Source organism: Peromyscus eremicus, chromosome 16_21, assembly GCF_949786415.1.
Source record: "Peromyscus eremicus chromosome 16_21, PerEre_H2_v1, whole genome shotgun sequence".
Taxonomy (NCBI): domain Eukaryota; kingdom Metazoa; phylum Chordata; class Mammalia; order Rodentia; family Cricetidae; genus Peromyscus; species Peromyscus eremicus.
The window spans coordinates 34,311,027-34,333,541 of NC_081432.1; the positions used below are offsets into that span (position 1 = coordinate 34,311,027).

At 45.0% G+C, this 22,515-nt stretch overlaps 1 protein-coding gene across 1 annotated transcript; it reads right to left on the minus strand.

Moving 5' to 3' along the window:
- Positions 1 to 7,705: 7,705 nt before the first annotated feature.
- On the minus strand, positions 7,706 to 18,501 carry Pdcl3 (phosducin like 3). The gene is made up of 6 exons (XM_059281649.1): positions 18,373 to 18,501; positions 14,660 to 14,792; positions 12,411 to 12,501; positions 11,997 to 12,140; positions 11,144 to 11,352; positions 7,706 to 8,213 (listed from the first exon to the last, which is right to left on the minus strand). Exons 1-6 carry the CDS (start codon positions 18,376 to 18,378, stop codon positions 8,071 to 8,073), a joined length of 726 nt encoding a protein of 241 aa, XP_059137632.1. The 5' UTR covers positions 18,379 to 18,501; the 3' UTR covers positions 7,706 to 8,070.
- Between the last annotated feature and the right edge of the window lie 4,014 nt (positions 18,502 to 22,515).

Consider the following 22,515-nt stretch of genomic DNA (forward strand, 5'->3'; position numbering starts at 1 on the left):
ACAGAGAAACCCTGTCTCGAAAAACCAAAAAAAAAAAAAAAAAAAAAAAAAAAAAAAAAAAGAATTTATCCCCTTAAGTTTTACTGATGTACTTACAAGTATCCAGGTCGTATGAGGCCCAACTGAGCATCAAAAGCAGTGGACCAGGAAGCTAAGCCCACATTGCAAATCTTTCCTGTGCTAACGTCTCGAAATGAAATAAAATAGGATGATGATGATGATGATAATGACGATGATGATGATGGTGGTGGTAACAGCAAGACCACAGGCACCCACAAAACCTTCACCTTCACTTAATTCCCACAATGAGGACACAGGCTGGCTCCTCTGTGTAGACAAGAAACCAAGGCCCAGGAAAGTTATGCTCCCCCTAATAGCACTATGAGAGGCTCACAAGCTCTACGCGTGAGACAAAGATAGCCAAGGGGCCATGTATTTCAGGAAGGTTGGTGCCTTTCGAGTTCCCTCAAGTCTCAGCCTGACATATTCAACAAGATCCTCATTTGGCCGCCCAATCAATTCTCAGGGAAGGATCTGGACCCAACCAGCAGAGCTTCAGACCCACTTATAAACCAGAGAGCCAACGTCCTGTTTCAGAAGGTCCTACATTTCCATCAGGTCAGCTCACAGTTCACTGTTTTGTTTTGTTTTGTTTTGTTTTCACTGTGCAATTAAACTGAAAGCAATACCGACCCGTTTCTTGGGCTGGGATAGAGCTCAGCAGAAGGGCGCTGTCCTAGTGTGCACAGGGCCCTGAGTTCAGCATCACACACTGGGGGGGGGGGGGGGGGGGTAAGTGCTGACAACAGTTCCTTTTATTAAGTATTATAAGAGCCAAGCAACTTAATAAGTTTATGAACAAACATGCTTAGCTACTTGAAAAAAAAATGCAGATAGATAGATAGATGATAGATAGATAGATAGAAGAAAATTAATGTACGTGTTCTGCTTCTTATTGATGCCAGGGGAGTGAATGATGGACACCCACACAATGCCTTCAGCTCGGAGCTAGAGGCTAATGTCACCTCACTTCCTGTCCCACCCAGCTCACAGCTGTACCTGCTATTGACACAGAGAACACAGCTCTTACCTTAAAGCAAATAAGAGTTTATTCTGGAGCCACCTTGAGTAATCAGGCCGTGGGAACACAGATTTAGGCTACCCCAAAATTCCACACTCCAGTGTGGAATCAGTTTCATGAAGTTTTTATAGATTTTACAGAACAAAGAGGGTCATAAATCAAGGTCAGTTTAAAATACGTTGGTGGGTACATCAGGGAGGTAGGTAGGTGGAGGAAGCTTTTCTATAGGCCTCAGATACTATTTGATGACATTCTTAGCTTCTGGGTTGGTGGAAGCTAATAGTCTGCTAAGCTTATAGATTCCAGGAATTTCTATCTATTAGTCACAGGATGTTAGTTCTGACACAGAGGTGGACAAGGAATGGCTGGCTACTCAGGGGACCAAAGTTAGCCCAAGATAATGTTATCAGCCTCTGGACCTGTTAACATTCCAACCTCTCCACATCACTGATTTCAATCAGCCAGTCTTTGCAGACCCAGCTTCTTTTTGGGAATTCTGGTTTACATTACTTATCAAAGGGGAAACAGCCAAGGAACCTGCTTTGAAAAGACGCGACATAGTCCAAAGCAGCACCAACTTGTACTGAAACTGTCGCCCACCTAGAGCTGGACTGAAAACATGTAGCATGGCTGCCCTTGAAACCTAAAGTGTCTCCAGAAAACTTGCTGCAGGGATTTGGGGCAGTTTGGGATCCAAACCATTCATTTCTCACGTCGGGTTCCCAAGAGCACTGGGACAGAGTCAGTAAAGGAGAGGGCCTGGAGGTGCCGGGTCTACTGACTCTGATGAGATGCTCTCAATAAGGACATTCAGTACAGGTGTACGCTATGGGTGAGAATAACTTATGCTGTAGACGTCTCAAACTCCACCAGGAAGAAAAAATTGTGCTGAGGCAAAATTCATTTCTGCGAGTCAACTTTTTCCTGCACACATATATTCACATAATAGATACTGTGTAATTACTCTATGCCTCAGGTGATAATAAAATATCTGCTGTGTGGCTCAAATTATTCCAGCTTTAGCCATCGAGAGATCTGATCATTGGTTTCTACCTCTCTTGGATGCATCCCCGTTGTGACGGCGATAGATCTTTATAACTGCAAGAAGCCGTCTCAGAAAGTTACTTACCTAAAGTTAGTTACTCTTTCTTTAGGAGATTGCACTCACTTTAACAAGTACTCAAGGGGTTGTAACAGCATCACTCTTATTAGGAAGCTGGTATTCTCAGCATGTTAAAGTTTAATTTAAAAAAAAAAACTTAATAAACAAACATGAAGAATTGAAGTTTAAAAGCTGGAGTGGTCAAATTAAACTCAAATAACCTGATACATCTTTACCACTCCGGGCTCAATCTACATTGTCATTCATTCAAAGCACATTCGCTCCTCATTTTTAACATCTGTGAAGTCAGGGTACCTCTAACAGGTTTCCTTGGCTTGGCCATAGCCATTGTGATTAAGTTGTCGGCGTGTGCCACCTGCTGGTGGGATCTGGAAAGCACCAGCATCTTACCTAGCAGGATTGGTTTGGAAGTTGGTGTCAGGGACTGGGGGCTGTGATAGGCCTGACATTTTTTTGTTTAGAGGAATTTTGACTTTGGTACTTTGGGTTATAAAAGCAGTGGAATGTTTTAATTGCTGCTTAATGGGCCTTACTAATGGGAGCATGGAAGACAGTGGTGCTGAGAGTTATTTGAACCGTTGGGGGCTCACTCAAGAAGTTCCAGAGAAAACGTTAGTATGTGGCCTAGAGACAGTTCTTGTAATATTTTGGTGAGGAAACTGGCTGATTTTGCTCTTGTCTGAAGAGTCTGCTTTAGGCTAAAGTGAAGAGTTTTTGATTAATTCCATTGGCAGAAGAAATCTCATAACAGCCTAGTATAGACTCTGTCATGTGGATATTAGTGTTAACTCTAATGAGGATTTATAATGAAAAAGAGCAAATTGAGCAGGGTAAGTTACAAAATGTAAATTTTGAGGAGAAAAAGAGCACCAGGAAGTGGAATGGAACTAAGTCCTGTGTTTAAGGAGATAAGCAAATTAAGAAATGGAATAAAGGGAGTGGTGAACTCAGGGCGAGATCCCACTCAGCTAGGTTTCCAACTTGAGGAAAGAAACTGAAGAACTTAGATTGGGGTTGTGGGGTGTGGTGGGGCACACTTTTAATACCAGCACTGGGAAGGCTGGCAGATCTCTGAGTTTGAAGCCAACCTGGTCTAGAGATCCAGATTCAGGACAGCCAAGCTTAGGCAGTAAAGGAAACCATGGAAAACAGAAATCTGGTGAAGACATAATTGAACTAGCGGGCCGTGTTCCAGCCCCAGAAAGCAGAACTTGGGAGCTTCAGCCACATGGTTCTGGCTTTAGAGTTAAGGATAAAAGAAATGGGTTATGGAATTTGCCTCCACGCCTAGCCTGATAGAGGCCGTTGCATGAAGCTGTGAAGTTGAAGCCTGGATTGCCTTGGAGAACCCAAGATGTTAGAGATGCCAGAGCTGTGGGATACCTGCCAGGGAGTGCTGCTAATGGAGAGTGGAACCAGCCCACGAGAAACAAGTGTGTTGCAGTCAACCAAGCTGAATGGAGATGGAGATCTGAAAAGCATTTTGACATCAGACATGGAGATGCAGAGTTTGGAGTTTGCCCAGCTGTTTTTCAGTATTGGTTTGGTCCAGTATTTCCTCACTATGCTCCCTTCCCTGCATTTTGGAATGGTAAAGTATATCCTGGACCATTATATGTTGGAAGTATGTGATCTGCCTTTTTATTTTTATTTTTACAGGTGATTACAGTTAAGAGATTGCATGAATCTCAGAAGAGACTTTGAACTTTAAACTTTTAAACATTGTTGAGACTGTGATAGACTAGGAAAACATGTGAAGTTGGACTAAATGAATTTTGCATTATGATATTGTTACAAGCTTATGGGGGCCAGGGAGTGGAATGTGGTGGTTTGAATGTAATTGACCCCCATAATCTCATAGGTAGTAGCACTATTAGGAGGTGTGGCTTTGTTGGAGTGGGTGTAGTCTTGCTGGAGGAAGTGTGTCACTGTAGGGGAGGGCTTTAAGGTTTCCTATGCTCAGGATACTGCCCAGTGTCTCAGTTGACTTCCTCTTGCCTGAAAGATGAAGGACTCTCAGCTACCTCTCCAGTATCATGTCTACCTGCATGCCACCATGCTCCCCACCATGATGATAATAGACTGAACCTCTGAAACTGTAAGCAAGCCACCCCAATTAAAAGTTTTCTTTTTTAAGAGCTGCTGCGGTCATGGTGCCTCTTCACAGCAATAAAAACCCTAAGACAGAGCTACTCAATCAAAGGACACTTTAAGAATACTGTACCCAATTCCTTTCACGTGCTTTCTTTCAAATGTATGCACAAGAAGGATAAACAACAAAAATCCATGCTTGGCTCGCCAAGCAATCTCTTCCAAATGAGTAAAGCAGAACCAGGAGCATGCAAGCTCAGAACCACGTTGACCTGCAGCATCTGTTGTCTTCTCCCAAGGCACGGACACTTGCTCTGCTCTGGAGCAAGCACAGCTCCAGAAAGAAATGCAGTTAACATCCCTAGAGAGCAGCCCTCACCCATGGGAGCCGGGAATGGGGAACCCCAAACCCAGGCTCCCATCTGTGGGTGGGCAACACTGGAGGGTGTCTGCACTATCCAGTGATTGTCTTTCTTACCCTCCAGCCTGGTCCTCAATCTTCCCCACCCCCACCCTGACTTCCTCTCTCAGTCTTCTCTTCTACAGCCTGGGGATTCCTCCCAATCACAGCACCCACGTGCTGGCTCAGGCCCTACCTTTGGGCAGATCAAAACTAAGACTTGGGTAGCCCTCCAGCTACAACATATTCTTACAGACACAGGACAGTCAAGCTTTCCCATCTGAGTTTCCATTTGTGATGTGATTTATGAGCCACCATCTTTAAAAAATAAACTTCTAGTATAGCTTTTTCCTTAACTAGGAAGCTAACAGAGAGCCCTACATCTCATACCCAGTTTCTTGACTGATATAATTTCTCAATATTAGCAGTTACAGACTTTCGGAAGGACCACAGAGGTCAGATGCCCTTTTCATCACATCATGAAGCAGGCCCCATTGTCACCCTGGCTTGGCATGGATTTTGACCTTTGCCCCGCAACCTCCCACCTCCACTGCACTTTGGAAACCACCCATTAAGAGTGCCTTAGGGCCGGGCGGTGGTGGCACACGCCTTTAATCCCAGCACTCGGGAGGCAGAGGCAGGCGGATCTCTGTGAGTTCGAGGCCAGCCTGGTCTACAAAGCGAGTTCCAGGAAAGGCGCAAAACTACACAGGGAAACCCTGTCTCGAAAAACCAAAAAAAAAAAAAAAAAAGTGCCTTAGGGGTTAGGAAACTACATTAAGCTACTTGGGGAGGGGATTCTTCGTGGGGCTCGCTCCCTTCCTCCCCTCTGTACTCAGTCATTTATCAGCATGGTTCACAGTTATGATGTCAGCTTTACTGCGTTGCTCCAGAGACCTGTCCAGCAACATATGCCCATCACTGTAGTCTGAGTATTCTTTCTCTGTTGTCTAGTGTAATGACAAGACCCTCCAGACTCACCTGCATCTCTTGCTGTGCAAGTAGATGAACCCTGTGTTTAAGAAGCAAGTTTCTGGGCTAAGGAGATGGCTCAGTGGTCAATAGGGCTTTCAGCTCTTGCAGAGGACATGGGTTTGGTCCTCAGCACCCACACGGCAGCTCATAACTGCCTGTAACTCCAGTTCCAGAGGATCCAATGACCTCTGTGGGCTTGCTCCTGCACCCATGAGATGCACATAAACTCACACAGGCAGGCACACATACCCTTAAGTAAAACGGATAAGTTAAATTTTTTTTAAAAAATGAAAACGAACCAAGTCTCGTCACCTCTGTCGCATCTAAACGTAAGAAAGGTGGCAGAGGGGCGTGGCAAATGCCGTGGGCACATCCCCCGGAATTAGCTCAACTACAGACACTGGCAGCTCAGGCTCCAATCACAATCCCAGTTTCGGATGATGATGATGATGATGATGATGATGATGATGATGATGATGCCAGTATCTGCAGCAAGTGCAGACAGATGCTGAACAGCTGCTTGAGTGCCAGCACCACGTTAGTAGGCGGAGCTCACTGGCCAAGGCCACAGGCACCAGAGCTGTTGCTGTGTACTAATCCTCTCCACCACTGTATCCATCAGTCAACAAGGTCGTTATCTGACATGGAGGCAGTGTTCTCATTTAGATCAAAGTGATACAGTGACTGTTAGCATTAGGTCCTGCTTGGGCTCCTCAGAAGCACCAAGCCTGCAGCTCCCCACCACTGCGCACACTGCCTGTGTCTGGGTACAGCCCTTTTCCTTCAGTGTAAAAATTCAGTCTCTAAGGCAGTGGTTCTCAACCTTCCTAACGCTGCGACCCTTTATTACAGTTCCCCATGCTGTGAAGACCCCAACCATTAAATTATTTCATTGCTACTTCATAACTGTAATTTTGCTGTTATGAATCATAATGTAAATATCTAATATGCAGGATATCTGATATGAGACCCCCCAAAGGAGTCGTGACCCACAGGCTGAGAATCATTGCTTTAAGGCAAACATAACATCTAACTTTACAGTGTTCAGTCACTATAGAGATTCTAAGGCAAAGCCACGATGGATCTTTACAAGTGAAAAAACACTCCTGAGATTGCTCCAACCATTAAAACTTCACGAGCACCTCTGCCACTGAACACCTCAAAAGGTGTGCTTTAATTCAGCAGCGTGGGCTCTCACCTAACAGAAAACAAGACATTCTCACATACAAAGTGGGTCCCTGTTCCCTCTCGGTCTTTGAATTACCCACAAAAAATAAAATGTACAATATAATCTGAACAAACTCTGTTCTTAGACTCTTTATCTCTAAGACTATAAACCTTATTTCCAGAAAGCAAATCTAACCAGGACCTGATAGTCAAAAAAAAAAAAGCTTCTATCTTTTTAGGTATCTTCGTGTTGCTTTTATGACAGGGTCTTGGTGGTGTAGCCTTGGCTAGCTTGGAACTTTGTAAACCAGGCTGGCCTTGAACAAGACCTGCCTGCTCCAACCCCTCAGTACTGGGGTTAAAGGTGTGCGCCATCATCATAAAGAATAGCTGGCATCTTAACAGCCTGAGATACACATTAGCTTAATTAGAAGAAAGACTTCACTGAAAACAAACACGGCAGTAAGTTATCTGTCAGCTATATAAGCCTCAATCATGAGAGTGAAGGTGTCTGGGTAATTAATTGGCAATAAACAACAACAAGAATAGTGGTGTTTTATGTAGTAACCATGGGCAAGATGGATTGGATAACAGAAGAACAATTCTATAGGTTATGTTTTGCCAGGATTGTTTCTCTTCTTCGACAATAAAAGTGTCTTCTCTCAAAGAAAAAAAAAAAAACAGTGTTTGTTTCAAAAATATTTTCAGCCATTTCTTCAAACAGGACACACATTAAGATTTTTCCCCCACTTGGAGATTATTCCTATATATATATTTTAGCTGATATATTTTTAGCTGATAGTTCTTTTGCTAGCTTTATAAAATGAAAATAAAACAGTCTAGCTATAAAGCTTCTCATTTTTTGCAATTATTTTTTAAACAGTTAATTTATTCACATTATTAACAAACAAAAAAACAACTCCATATTCTTTTCTACACAGTCGCATGTCAAAAAATACTAAACAGTTTCATGGTTTGCTGAAATACATATAGGAAAACAGATATTTGGCATAAAGCTTGTTTAAATTTTTCTTAAAGAAACATTATTAATTTAAAAAGAGTTCCAAGGAATTTAATAAAATTTCCAGCGATGATTTCTGAATGTATAAAATTTAAATAATTATAAAAAGGTTAAAAACCAAAACACGATAAATTTTTGCTTTTTCCTCCTTATTAAAAATCCAGACAATACGTCCTATCAAGAAAGTTCAAAAAGGTACAGTGGCTGCTTTCTTAGTCGCCCTCAGAATCGCTGTCCCTTCTCATGGGGACAGAGCCTCGCACTGAGGACAGCAAGACATCTTCAACCGGCTTCCTGGGGTTCTCCTCCAGGTCTGTCTTGATTGCTCCTGACTCCGACAGTTTCCACTCCAACTCTGCGAGACAAAGCAAAAGCAAATAGCGTAAGGCACCAGGTCCCCTCGAAGGGGTCCCCACCCCCAAAGCCCATAAGACAATTTAAATTTTTCCTGAGAGAGTTAAAAAAAAAAAAAAAAAAAAAAAAGACCAGCTGGGCGGTGGTGGTGCACACCTTTAATCCCAGCACTCGGCAGGCAGAGCCAGGCGGATCTCCGTGAGTTCAAGGCCAGCCTGGGCTACAGAGTGAGATCTAGGACAGGCTCCAAAGCTACACAGAGAAACCCTGTCTCAAAAAAAGAAAAAAAAGACCATCAAAATTTTGGTGACCATTTTAGTGCCGTCTGAAAGAAGAGAAAGGAGGGAAAAAAAATAAACACTTAGGAAGGAAAACTTGAAGTGCCTTTTCAAGTGATGAGCAAATGACATACTGTATAAACTGGAACCTGCGTGAAAATGACAGGACGATACAAAGAACAGCGTGTCGGCCAGTGCTACCCCCTCTCAGCTTCCTCATGGAGCATTCAGAGGAAACACCCCTACAGTGCGGCTGAACCCAACAGTGAGATCCCATTTTAATTAATAAAAAGAAAATTTCCAGCTTCACAGGGTCTGATATCCTATCCACTCAACTCAAAACATGCATGTAAATCAAAATAGATGCCCACGAACACGTTCCTGTATTGTAAACTCCACTCCTACCATCAGTGAAACACCACACGTGGGAGACCTGGGGAGCAAAATCAGGTGCCGTCGAAGACCCCAGGTAGCTCGGCTTTCTTAACTGGACAGTCCCACTACAACTGACAGCCGGCTCTAGTTTATCAAACTTTATTATTTAGAGTCCTCCATGAAACAGGGTTTGAGCGGTGGTTGCCAGGCGCTGCAGATATAACCAGACGGTCAGATGGTAAAAAACCTTCCAATGTAAGATGAAAAAGTGCTGAGGGCCTAAGGGGCAGCCTGGTGACCACAGCTAATAAGGAACTACATACCTGAAACATGCTTAGAAAGTAGACATACTACTGTCACCAATGAGAGGAGGTAAGGGAGCGAGGTGACAACTGAACTCAACTGACTGCGATCTTGCGGTGAACGCGTGGTACCCCTTAATAACCTTAATCTTTTTTTTTAATGAGACACACCTCAGTAATGCCAGGGGCAGTGTGCACCACCAAGATGATCATATGCCTTGAGTATTTTTAGCTTCAGGTATTATGGTTGAATGCTGTGAAAACAGGCTCTTTACAGGAAAAAAAATAAGGTTTCTGATTCTTGACTCAAGACTGTATTTATTTATATGTATACACACACACATGCATTCAACATTACTATTCACTTACAGTCATTATATATACAGATGTACTAACCCTCAAGTAAGAACTTTTCTAGAAATAAAGACAGGGCATCAACTGCACACTGCTAGTTAGACCTGGTGTGCCTCACTAGAGCTGCTAGTTACACATGGTGTGCCTCACTAGAGCTGCTAGTTAGACATGACATGCCTCACTGGAACTACTAGTTAGGCATGGTGTACCTCACCGGAACTGCTAGTTACACATGACATGCCTCACCAGAACTGCTAGTTACACATGACATGTCTCACCAGAACTGCTAGTTACACATGACATGCCTCATCAGAACTGCTAGTTACACATGATATGCCTCACCAGAACTGCTAGTTACACATGGTGTGCCTTGAGTCACCAGAACTGATGTTGACTTCAGTTTTCCCTATAGTAGTCTGGCGCTGGGGCATTTAAGAGGGACTAATGTCACAAGACTACACTGATTCTCAAGAAAGTGGGTTGCAGGTGGCCGTTAAGCCCAGAAATCGGGAGGCAAAGGCAGGTGGATCTCTGTGAGTTCAAGGCCAGCCTGGTCTACAGAGAGTTCCAGTATAGCCAGGCAGCCAGGGCTACAGAGAAACCCAGTCTCAAAAACAAAACAAAACAAACAAACAAACAAAAAACAAAAAGGCAAAGAAACAGGATGTGACTACACAGCAAGCTTGCCACGCCCTCTCAGTCGCTTCCACACTGCCTCCCCCTTCTCCACAAGAACACAACACAAGGCCTTCTCCAGAAGCCAACAGAAGTCTGCACTGCACCTCTGACGTCCCAGCCTTCAGAAGCAGAAGCCAAAGTAGACCTCCTTCAGATGTTTTTTGCTTTCATAAGAGAAAACAGACTAAGGCATAACCTCGTCTCACAGTGTAAGAACCACAAGAACACAAAATCAGGTATGTATTAATTTGTAACACCGTATGCGTCTGAACACTGGAATATAACTGACATGTCTTATATATGTGGCCATGTCTGTACTTTCTAGGCTGAATAACTGAGTGTGAAAGTACATAAAACCATGTTTAAAAAGTATATTTTTGAAGAGAAGTAAAGCAGTTGGATGGATTATATTTTACCGAAGAGATAAAGAATTTCACTCGACAGAGATGCCTCTAGCCTCAGATTCTGAGTCATGTGTCATATATATTTTAACACCCCTATGGGTAGCAGGTATAAAGGAATACATTGAGAGATAGAATTAAATGAAATTTAAAATTAAAAACTACTGAGAGTCAACTAAGACTACAGGAAAACACAAACACACATATAAGCAAGTGTCATTATCACGTAAGCTAAATTAAAAGCAAAAACTGTGATCTTAAGCTCCACCTGAAAACATAACATTCGACCAGATAAGTGAAATATACTTGATGTTAATCTGAGGTAAAGGTGAGTCCAGGGTGCCTCCTCTCACCCAGAACAAGAGAGCCCAGCTCACTGCTCCTGCTGACGCTGCAGGAGTGAGAAATTCGATGTGCTCAGCCATACAGAGGCAGAGGTAAACTGGATAAGCCATGACACCTCTCTAGGAAGCTGGCACTCCCTGTCAGGGGGTGTCCCTGCCCACCTCTCACAAGACCCTCAAGCCGTCAAGAGCCCCTCACCATCTCTCGTCAGGTTCATGCCGCCGAACACCAGAGGGCCAATGAACTGGGCCTTGATGTCACCTTCCAGGTAGACGAACACCGTGGGCAGATTCCTATCGGGGTAATTGGGGATGCAGGTCGTTGAAATGGCTTTGATAAATTTCACATCGGGAAACTTCCTGGCCAGTCCGCTCAAGTGCTGGTTTATCAAGGAACAGAGGGGAATCCTGGAGCGCGAGAAGAGAAAACAGAGCAGCTGTGATCTATGAGCAGACAGGGCAGAGCCAACGTAGAAACCTCAGAAGGGCTTCACAGGGTGTTTGCGACAGCAGGGTGAACTCACATTTCTAAAAAAAATAATAATAATATCCATTGTAGTGTATTCAGGGAAAGTGAGTAATTCTAAATCCAAATTCAATTTAACTTAACAATAAGTCTGGGAACGCAGCTTTGGTAGTTTTGAAAACTGTTATGTCTTTCTGTAAGGGTCATTTAGGAAACAGACCAGAAAGCACTTCCTGCCTTGAAGTGATTTCCAACTCTGTCACAGTCCTCTGGCCTCAGCCTCTCATGCTGGGAGTGCTAGTGTGTACTACCGTACTTGGCAGAATTCTTTTTTTTTTAATAAAAGAAATTTAAGTCCTTGCTCTACGCTTTTAATAGACACACATTACTCACAAATATTAATTTAAAAGTCTTGAGATTAAAAACTGAGCACTAAGGTTTGGGCCAATCAGCCACAAAAACAAAGAACCCAAGTGCAGGTAAAACACACAAACAAAACATAAAACCAAACCTCCTACATAGGTTAAGCCCCATACGGACCGATCAGAAATTCAACGCTTTACAGACCGTGTGGAGATCAGCTCACCCTTGCTTGTACAGGTGTAAGATCACCCACAAGCCCTCGCCGGCTCTGGTGACTTCCTGAACATAATCCTTTCCTGAGATCTCTAAAACTTCTCCAAATTTGTTCTTCAGCTGAGTCGCCTTCCACTCAGCCAGCCTCTGCTGCCTGCACAACAGGGAGACTGCACTTAAGTACACAGATGGACACTTGCACACAAGCACGCACGCGCAACTTTCAGAAGACAATCCCTGTGATCGGGCTGACTGACTGGCCTCATGATAAAGAACACACATGTCCGTGGCCCCCAAAACCCACGCCGTCCCTGCGGATGGCACTAACCGGTACATCTCGATGGCATGTTCATTCCCGATGTTCAAAGCACACACATCTCAGCAACCCCCCAAACCCCATGCTGTCCCTGAAGATGGCACTGACCGATACATCTCGATGGCACGTTCATCCTCCTCGTTGAACTCATCCTCATTCTCCTCCAGCTCCTCCAAAGTCATGTCTTCGTATGTTTTCACTGAATTTCATTTCATTGACAGGAGCATAAAAATGAAAAGATGAACACACACACACATCTTCATGTTTTCGCTGTTCTCCTACGTATGTGCACACCACTCCTGAAGGTGTGCCCACTGAGACAAAAACTAAGGTACTGTTTAAAAAGACAGTCCCGGGCTGGAGAGATGGCTCAGTGGTTAAGAGCATTGGCTGCTCTTCCAGAGGTCCTGAGTTCAACTCCCAGCAACCACATGGAGACTCACAACCATCTATAGTGGGATCTGATGCCCTCTTCTGAAATAAAGGTGTACTCATATACATAAAAATAAATAAACCTTTAAAAAATAAAAATAATAAAAAATAAAAAAGATGGTCCCACCACCAACCTTCTTACTGTCGCATTACTCCGTGTGAATACAAATGACAAGTTTCCCAGATTCATGCCCGATGCTGCCTGCTCGCGTCTCCAGGGACATGCTCATTGGCCGGATGTCCTAACACTTCTCATGTCACCTACACTGTACATGACATTGGCAAACTGTCCTGTGCTACGTGAGCTCGCTGTGAGGCTGGCTCTAGAAGTGGGGTTGTCTCCCAGCTTATCTCAGACCCAAGCACCACGGCCTGGCTCTTTCAGCCTTCTTTACTCATGCGCCGGGAGCAGACCTCTACCCCTCAGACTACGCAAGCCTGGCAGGCTTCCTTGACTTTTCTCTCTCACACAACACTGGGAGCCATCGGCAAATTCTGCCGGCCCTCCTTCACACTCTGCCCAGCTCTGACCACTGGTCTTCTCCTCCACCCGCCACACGGGTCCAAGCCAATGGTGTCTCTTGCCTGAATGACTGCATTAGACTGCTCTCCCTGTTCCCTGACTTTGCACATCCAGGCACTGTCCGTGCTCAGTAAGATGGTGCTGTTAAAATACAGGGCATGCCATTCTGTTTCAACCTCCAGTAACTTCCCATCTTGGCAAAAAAAAAAAAAAAAAAAGCTGGGCTCTTTACTAGGCGATTCAGGGTCCAAGTGGGCGGGCTCTGGGAGGCTCTTGTAAACTTTCTACTGCTTTCCCTGTCATGAAGACCTCCTCATGGATTCTCTAGGATCCCATGCCAGCTTTCTACTTGCTGAAGTAGCTTACCTCACCTCGCCTCCTTCAGGTCTACTCAAATGTCATCTCAGTGAGGCCCGCTCTGCCCAACTGAAAACACTATCTATCCCACTGTCCAACTTTCCTAACCCTCCCCAGCCTTATTCCTTTTACTTCTGTTGCTATTGAAATATAAAGACATATGACTTTTGTCCAGCCTGTGTTCCACTAAATCTCCATTTCCCAGAACAACACCCAACACACAAAAATCATTCAATAAACTAAATTCATCTTATGACATCTTCCTCTAAACAAGCGTTCACATATGAACAGGGCAAAAGTACCAGCTCTGTTGATCAACATCTCTCAGCTGGGAAGTATCTGAAACCCCCGAAGGCACCTGTCTACCATTCGGATGCCTTGGCCTCACACACACACTCTGATTCAGCAGGGATCAGACACCTTTGAACCAACGCTGGGGGAAGCTGATGCAGGTGGGGAGCCCTTTGAGAAATCCCCTCTGTCAGACACCAGGCATCATCTCAAACATCTTCTGCTTCCTTAAATTAAGTAAGCTATTCTATGTCAATATTCTTTTTTTTTTTTTTTTTTTTTTTTTTTTTGGTTTTTCGAGACAGGGTTTCTCTGTGTAGCTTTGCTCCTTTCCTGGAACTCACTTGGTAGCCCAGGCTGGCCTTGAACTCACAGAGATCCGCCTGCCTCTGCCTCCCAAGTGCTGGGATTAAAGGCGTGAGCCACCACCGCCCGGCCTGTCAATATTCTTAACCAAGCCACAAAGATTAATAAAACACAGCCTCAAAAGAACACAAACACTAAAAAGTTGAACAAATTTCGATGGCATTGTCCAAAGCCACGTGCTCCTGTGACAGACAAGGACCGTGGGCCGCAGGGTGGCTCACTCTCTGCTCTGCGGGGTTACCTATCTAGCCATCACTCACAAGGTTGATGCCAGGGCTCCAGCGCTGCCTCCTGGCTGTTGCCCAGAAGGTCCTTCTACTACAGCAGTTGGTGGCTTGTTTCCACAGCCAGCCAGCCACAGAGCGAAGGAAGAAACGAGCAAGCTCACCCACTGACTGCTGAAGGAGTCGCTGCTCCTCCTTCTCTGCTTCTTCCTCTTCCAGTTCCTTCAGGCCCTCCTTTGGGGGCAGGATGCCCTTCTTGCGTAAGATGTCATTCCACTCGGTGTCTGCATTGGGGTCCTGAGACAGCAAAGACAAGGACTCAGTGAGGGCAGAGTCCAGGAGAGAAGGCATAACGTGGAACAAAGTGATACATGGGAAAGATGGAGAACAGGAGGAACTCAAGCTAAATTACTCTGTGGCCTACTCCTGAGAGCATCGAAAGATCTACCCTGCGGTAGTCTCCCTGAGGAGCAAGATTTGGGGTAAAACTCAGGAAATGAGGCACAGATTGGCATCAAGACTGAAACCCAGGCTTTGATGTACCTTCTGGTTAGTATGCTCACTCGTAATTTAAACAAATTTTATTTAAAACTAAAATGAATTTCTATGATATTATCCAAAGTGAATCTGACCATAAAGCCATCTCATCATTTAACAAAGATATGGACTGTGGGCTTGCAGGGTGCCTCTGAAGTCTCCTAGTTCTGAGGCCCAGGGAGGTGGTGATGCCCCCTGACTTTTAAGATCTCACAGTGACGGGATTCCTGCAACAGATTTTAAGTGGCTACGTGGATTGGTTGATGTTTTTGTCCACTTGACACAAACTAGTCATGTGAGAAGAGGGAACCTCAAATGTCACATCAGCCTGGCCTGTAGACAAGCCTGGGGGCGGGGCATGTTCTTGATTGATGGCAGATGTGGAAGGGCCCAGTCCACTGTGGGCAGTGCCACCCCCAGAGAAGGCAGTCCTGAAATACATGAGAAAGCGAACTGAGCAAGCCAAGAGGAACAAGTCAGTAAGCAACATTCCTCCAAAGGTCCCTGGCTCCTCAAACCTGCCTCAAGGTTCCTGTCTGGGGTCCTGTCATGACGTCTTTCAATGATGAACTGTGACCTGAGAGTTGTAAGATAAAAACACCCTTTTCTCCCTAAGCTGCTTTTGGCCATGGTGTTTTACCACAGCAACAGAAATCTAACAAAGACACTACAGCAGGCAAATTACTGAACTGGGCAGGAACCAAGAAGGATGTGCTAATGGACATGACAGACACAGGAACCACTACAGCCAAGGTGAAGAGGTAGGCTGCAAACAAGCACATATGGAAACAAGCTGTGTCAAGTACGATGACAAACAGGTTGTTGGTCTAGAGCAGTAGTTCTCAACCTGTAGGTAGCGACACATATGCAGATACCTTGCATATCAGATACTTACATTTCAATGAAACAGTAGCAGAATTCCAGTTATGCAATGGCAACAAAATAATTTTATAGTTGGGGAGTCACCACAACACGAGGAACTGTATTAAAGGGTCACAGCATTAGGAAGGTTGAGAACCACTGGTCTAGAGTTAAAGGGGACCACATTTCACACAACGGACAGAGATGCTCTCCAGAGAGGACATTTAACTACTAAATGCGGGAGAAAAGGAGTCAGCCAGAGTGAAAGAGAAAAAGAAAACAGCAAGCTTTGACTTAAGTGTGACTAACAAGCTTACTTAGGAAATATTTGGTTACATAGGAATAAGGAAACAAAGTACAACACTGTCTGAGATGACAGCTAAAACTGAACTGCTCACTGTACTGGCTAGTTTTATGTCAACTTGACTCCAGCTACAGTCATCTGAGAGGAGGGAACCTCAATTGAGAAGATGCCTCCAGAAGACTGGGCTGGAAGCAGACAAGCCTGTAAGGCATTTTCTTAATTAGTGATTGATAGGGGAGGGCCCAGCCCATTGGTGGTGATGCCATCCCTGGGCTGGTGGTCCTGGGTTCTATAAGAAAGAAGACTGAGCAAGCCATGGGGAGCAAGCCAGTAAGCAGCACCCCTCCATGGCCAAGTTGCTTTTGGTCAATGGGATGTCATCACAGCAATACGTAACCCTGACTAAGACACTGGATTATGCTGTTTGTAAATGGGGTTTACGTCTATCTGTTCTCCTTCCTTCAGAAGTGACCACCACCAACACCCACTTAGACAGCAAGTTCTGTCTTAACCAGAAACCTGCAAATTTCAGCTTGAGCAAAAAGACCACCCTGAGATGATCACAAGACTCTGACAATGCCTAACCCTATACAAACCATGAAAGATTTCTGCTTGAAGCTGGGCCTCTCTGAGCCAACAGGCTACAGCTATACACTAATTATAGAACTTTTACCTTTATCTCGGGAGTGCTGAGAATGTCTCTTTAAGGGAAGCTGGGCTCCCCTCTCCCAACAAGAGGAAAGTGGAGACAAAGAAAATAACATTTCAGGCAGAGGGACCAACAAACACAAAGGTCCCAAAGCGAAGACGCTGTGACATTCTGAGCTTCAGTCTTGAGAGGCTGCTGTAGACTTGGGGAGGAGGCTAGGCTGACAGATTTCTCTAAACTTTATTGAGTCTAAAGGATGAATCTGGAGAGCAAACCCCACCCCCCAAGTCACTCATGACACCTAATGTTTATTAAACACTAAATGTTAGGCACTTCCCTTCAGCTGAGCCAAATCTTGCCTCCCAAGTGCAGTGAGGTATGGCATTCAGAAAGACACTGCCATCTCTGACCATACTACCCTGAACCTACCCGATCTTCTTGGGTCAGAAGCTATGCAGGTTACTTGTATGGGAGTTGATACTGCCACAAAGAACAGTTAGCCAAAGTGACTAGGATTAAAGTGGTCTCAGACCTGGTACTCAGATGCCCCATTATCTTGGGTTGGTACGGTTTAGCAGAACACTGATAACAGGAGTCAGAACTTGGTTCATTTTATGAACTCTAGGGAAGGACCGTGGGCCAACCAGGCTCCAACCTCACTTCTGTGTCACAATCTGGCTGAGACAAGAGCACAAGAAAGGTGAAGTTTCCCTTTAGCAAGGTGTTCAGGGAAAGTGAAGAGTGACATTTTTAAGTAGGGACCTGAAGAATCAACAATGCAGAGGAGTCCAGAAAAGTTCCTCAACTTTCTCTTTACCTTCCAGGGGTACCTGGCTTGTGGTGGGCTTGCTGGATGAACAGACGGCAAACCCCTCCAGTCCCCAATGCCGGAGCCCACATCGGTACGCCCCATCTACCCTCCATCCTGACTCTTGAGAATTCTTAAACACAGCGATATAGAAGGGCTGAGTCCTTGGACAGTGACAAATGCAGCCGTCACAGATTTTTGCTCTTAAAAAAGTCTTATTTCTATGGCGTTTTCTAGCACTTTCTTTGAACTTTTGTCAAATACTATTAGCAAATTCAAGCTCAGAAAAAAAAAACCAAAAAACAATAACTTAAAGGTTCTGATTTTCTTCATTTTGGAAATTAACTCTCGTAGTTGGCCCTAGGCTCAGCTCTGGAAACCAGAAAGCGCCCCCAGAAACACTAGCGTTGGGTAGAGTCAACTCTAGATGGCAGAAGAGTCGAGGCCTTCATCAGACCTGGAAGAGGACGACCCCAGGGTCAGGGGCCCCCAAAGGACAGAGATTTGCTGGGCAGGACACACCCGAGCAGGAGCACCCAGCCCGAGTCTGGAGAGACTACACCCGCCCTCTCGCAGTACGCCTGCGCAGGCTCTTTTTGCGCGGCCTCACCGCAGTCTGCCGAACCGGGGTAATTCCTGTAGACCTGGTTCCAGGTCTGGCGCGAGCCCACCAAACCAAACGACCCTAGCCTTGGGGTCCCGACCACGCCACGCTCACCTGCATCTTGCCTCCAGTCACTTAGATCAGTGCGGCCGCGTCCCAGACCCTGGAATCCTCTCCGCGCAGGCGCAGCACCGCCTCCCCTCCGCCCTTCGCCCCGCCCCCAGGAGCGAGCTGGGTGAAGCCAAGGAGGAAGTGAGGGCTTGGAGTCTGCGCCAGGTCTTCGGGAAACTGGTGCGACTAGTGTGCGCCGGTGAATGACAGGACACGCCTCCGGTGGGTGGGACGACGGGGTTGACGTCACCCGGGGCTGATCCCGAGCGCTACCTTGTTAGGGAAAGTGTCTGGGGAATGGGGGCTGGCCTGAGGAGGTACCCGTAGGTCCTGCGACTTCCCGGCAGCCAACCCGAGCCTGTCCAGACGACTCTTCTCTACCGACTGGTCAGAAACAGAATTGCCTATCAGTGATCTGATGCTAGAATTAAAAATAACACTGGGTCACCTGGAAGTCACCCACCGCCTCTACTGTGTTGGATGAGGTTTTAGTTGCTCATAAGGTTGTTTACTGAGAGCATATTCTAGCCTATATCTTCGGATACAGCAGTAATCTATGGGTTCCATGCCCCATTCACTCCTCACAAAAAGAAAAAACAACGGTGATTTTATCTGGTTGAACGCCAGAGCTATATGTCAATGAACAGAAACACAGGCGGCAGGTTCCAGGGCCTGTCCATATCATTCCAAACTGGAGTTGCAAGCACTAGTCTTCCCTGGTGTTAAAAGGTGTATCCTACACATCTGGACTGACTTACTGCCTCCAGCTTCAAGAAGACCCTGAGCACACCGCCGCGGGGCTCCCTATTTTAGAGCTATGCTTTGTAATTTACCCAAGAGCGTTCAAAACTGCAGCTCACATCTATAATCCCAATGCTCAGGAGACTGAGGCAAGAGGATCACTGAATTCATCAGTTTTGGATGATTTAGCCTAGGGGTGAATTTGATCTTAAGCTTCTCTCCATCCAGTACATCCTGTACAGTCTGCTTTAGGTCACAGTGGGGTTTTTTGTTTTTGTTTGTTTGTTTGTTTGTTTTGGTTTTTCAAGACAGGGTTTCTCTGTGTAGCTTGGCGCCTTTCCTGTAACTCACTCTGTAGCCCAGGCTGGCCTCGAACTCACAGAGATTCGCCTGGCTCTGCCTCTCGAGTGCTGGGATTAAAGGCGTGCACCACCACCTAGCAAGGTCACAGTATTTTATCACAGCAACAGAAACCCCAACTAAGACACACAAAAACAGCAGAGAACCACACATATCTCCAATAGCAACGATACCCCCAGTTCATCTTTCCCTTAGAACCCCCTCACACCAAAGACAGATTGATTAATCATTCATAATGTATTTACATTTTTCTTCCTTTTGAGGAAAGCTTTGGAATGGCTTTCACCAGCTTTCCCCTCACTCTCCTTAGTTCTGCAAGTGTGTATAATAAGGCCAAGTTCTTATAAAAATATTTTGATGTGTGTATGTGTGGTATGTATGTGTATATATGTATATTCACATATGTGAATATGTGTGTGTACAAGTGTGCAGAGGCCTGAAGTTCATCTTGAGTGTTTTTCTTGATAGCTTTCCACTGTATTAATTTAGAGAAGGTCTTTCACTAAACCCAGAGCTTGCCAGTACTGGCTAGCCCTGGAAATCCCATGTCTCTGCTTCCCTGCTAGGATGCGTGGGCTGTCATGCCTGTGTTGCTCTTATGTGGGTTCTGGGGATCCAGACTCTGCTGCGCATGCTTGCATAGCAAGTGACTTATCTACTGAGCCATCTCCCAGCTCTTTTTGATGTTTTACACACATATTCTCCTGGTAGAGGTGGAAGACTTGAGGTTGGCCTACCTGCCCTTCCAAGTAGTGCCCAGCTATTCCCCTTATTTCTGGGGTGGCTACTTATAAGTCCTTATAAATAATAAATGGGATTTTTTGTTGTTGTTGTTGTTGTTTTTTCGAGACAGGGTTTCTCTGTGTAGCTTTGCGCCTTTCCTGGAACTCGCTTTGGAGATCAGGCTGGCCTCGAACTCACAGAGATCTGCCTGCTTCTGCCTCCTGATTAAAGGCGTGCGCCACCACGCCCGGCGGTATAAATGGGTTTTATAAGAGAGAGAGAGAGAGAGAGAGAGAGAGAGACAGACAGACAGACAGACAGACAGACAGACAGACAGACAGACAGAGACAGAGAGAGAAATTCTGTAGTGATACATAGTGTATTGACTTGTTAACAGAGAAATTTCTCCATCCAGCTTAGGCACCCATAGGAATGGAACTCAGTTATCTCACAAGGACTTTCCTATGATTCATGATTACATAGGGTATTATCTTTAGTTTACAATAGCAATTCTCTGCATGAAATACCTCGTAATTATGCCCCTTCCAAAACCTGCTTGAAAAGCTGCTGCAGCTGGCACTGGGGTCCAGTGACTGCAAGTCTTTACCTTTCAGGAGTCCAAGTATAGAAATGATTCTGCTCACCCATGGCTCCTCCTCCTTCAAGGGAAAGCAGATGAGTTGATTCACACAGCATGCTGAACTCAAAATGTCAGTCCGATCTAAGACTGACATAAGGTGGATCTGTATGTAAAGATCCACCTGAGAGTCAGCGGTGACAAGCACAATTAAAATGCAGGCTCTTGAACTATCATGAAAGGTGGGATTCTATGGCTACTGCCAAATAACCTGGAACTCCATGGTCAAACATGATTTGTATTCGCTAGTTAGGCAACCATCGTCCCAAGACTCCTTTGTGTATGGTTTCCCAGTTGATGAAAAACCATACTCCTTTCCCCTCTTCTCCTTGTCTCTCATCCCTGATTATTTGTCTTTAAAGAGCAATGTGTGGGGGGGGGGACCTGTGCTGTGTTGCTATAGACAGTTGCCCACTGCCTGCCTCTATCCATTTGGAGTCTAGAGGAACTCAAAATCCTTAATGGTGGCAGTGGGTGATGACTAGTTGCTAAGAGGATGTCTGCAGTGAAAATGTTTGAGAGTTTAGGAACCTTGGGGACAACTGAATACAAAAAGGCAAATACTGTGAAAGAAATATTCAGGAGAAAGTTCCAGCAGCCCATGACCATGGAAAGAGCTATTTTCCCAGAAGGCTGACTGATTGTTGGAATTCAGCAATAATTTCCCAGGGTAAGGAACAAAATGAAAAGCTCATACAGCTTTTGATTTTAAGAATAGCTTTTGCAGTTTCATAAGGAGTGATTCACAGCTTTGTTTTATATGCCAAAATTGCTAGTTCTGGGACATTTGGTGCTACAGGTATGAATAAAGCTCGGCAATATGCTCTTTGGATAACTACATCAGTCAATTATGATATTGGTGGCCTTTGGGCACCACTTTGTTGAAATGGAAAGAAAATAAAAAACCATCGTAAGAACTTTTGTACCATTCTATAAATGTCAAACAGGAAAAAAAAGTTAGGCACAATTAGGTAATGTATGTTCTTTGTCAACCAACCATGAACTGAAAATATTCAAAAATGGATTGTGCTGGTACTAAACAACATAAACATCTTGCTATTAGTCCCTAAATTTAGTATAGTAATTATTTACTTTGCATTAGGGCTTTTAAGTAACCCAGAAGTTGGTAACGGCACTGTAGAGTATTGCTGTGATAGAACTGACCATGTTTTTGGGAGGATTGTAGAAGGACTTTGGTGGTTGGGGATTTAGCTCAGTGGTAGAGCGCTTGCCTAGCAAGCGCAAGGCCCTGGGTTCGGTCCTCAGATTCATAAAAAAGTGAAAGGACTTTGGAACTTTGGGCTAGAAAGCCTTTGAGTCTTGAGAGCTAAGTGGAGCTTGAGAAACAGAATGTTGAGAGTAGAGCAGAAGAAGGAGGCCTGACTTCTGAAGTATCAGAAGAAAGTTCAATGATTCTATCAGGACTGTTTGCTATTTTGAATTAAGGTTCTGCCATTCTGGTCAGCTGGGACTGAAGAGTCAGCCATGACCAACAAGAGACTGGCTGAGGTGAAACTGTCACGTTTCTGGGACAATTGATGCTGGATAACTGGAGCTAAGAAATTAGTAATGGTTAAGAAGAGACCTGCATCACCAAGGTGAAATCTTCGGGGAAGTGTTTCCTCAGGGTTCCAGAAGTGGCCGAGGCTGTACCTTGTGCTGGCAGCCGAACTTGATAGTTGACA

Excerpts from the sequence above, each read along its gene's own strand:
- Pdcl3 (XM_059281649.1), bottom strand. Across the intron at positions 12,141-12,410 it reads CGTGCCATCGAGATGTATCG|GCAGCAGAGGCTGGCTGAGT; the intron begins GTCAGTGCCATC and ends CCTGTTGTGCAG. Across the intron at positions 11,353-11,996 it reads TTACACCTGTACAAGCAAGG|GATTCCCCTCTGTTCCTTGA; the intron begins GTGAGCTGATCT and ends CTCGCGCTCCAG.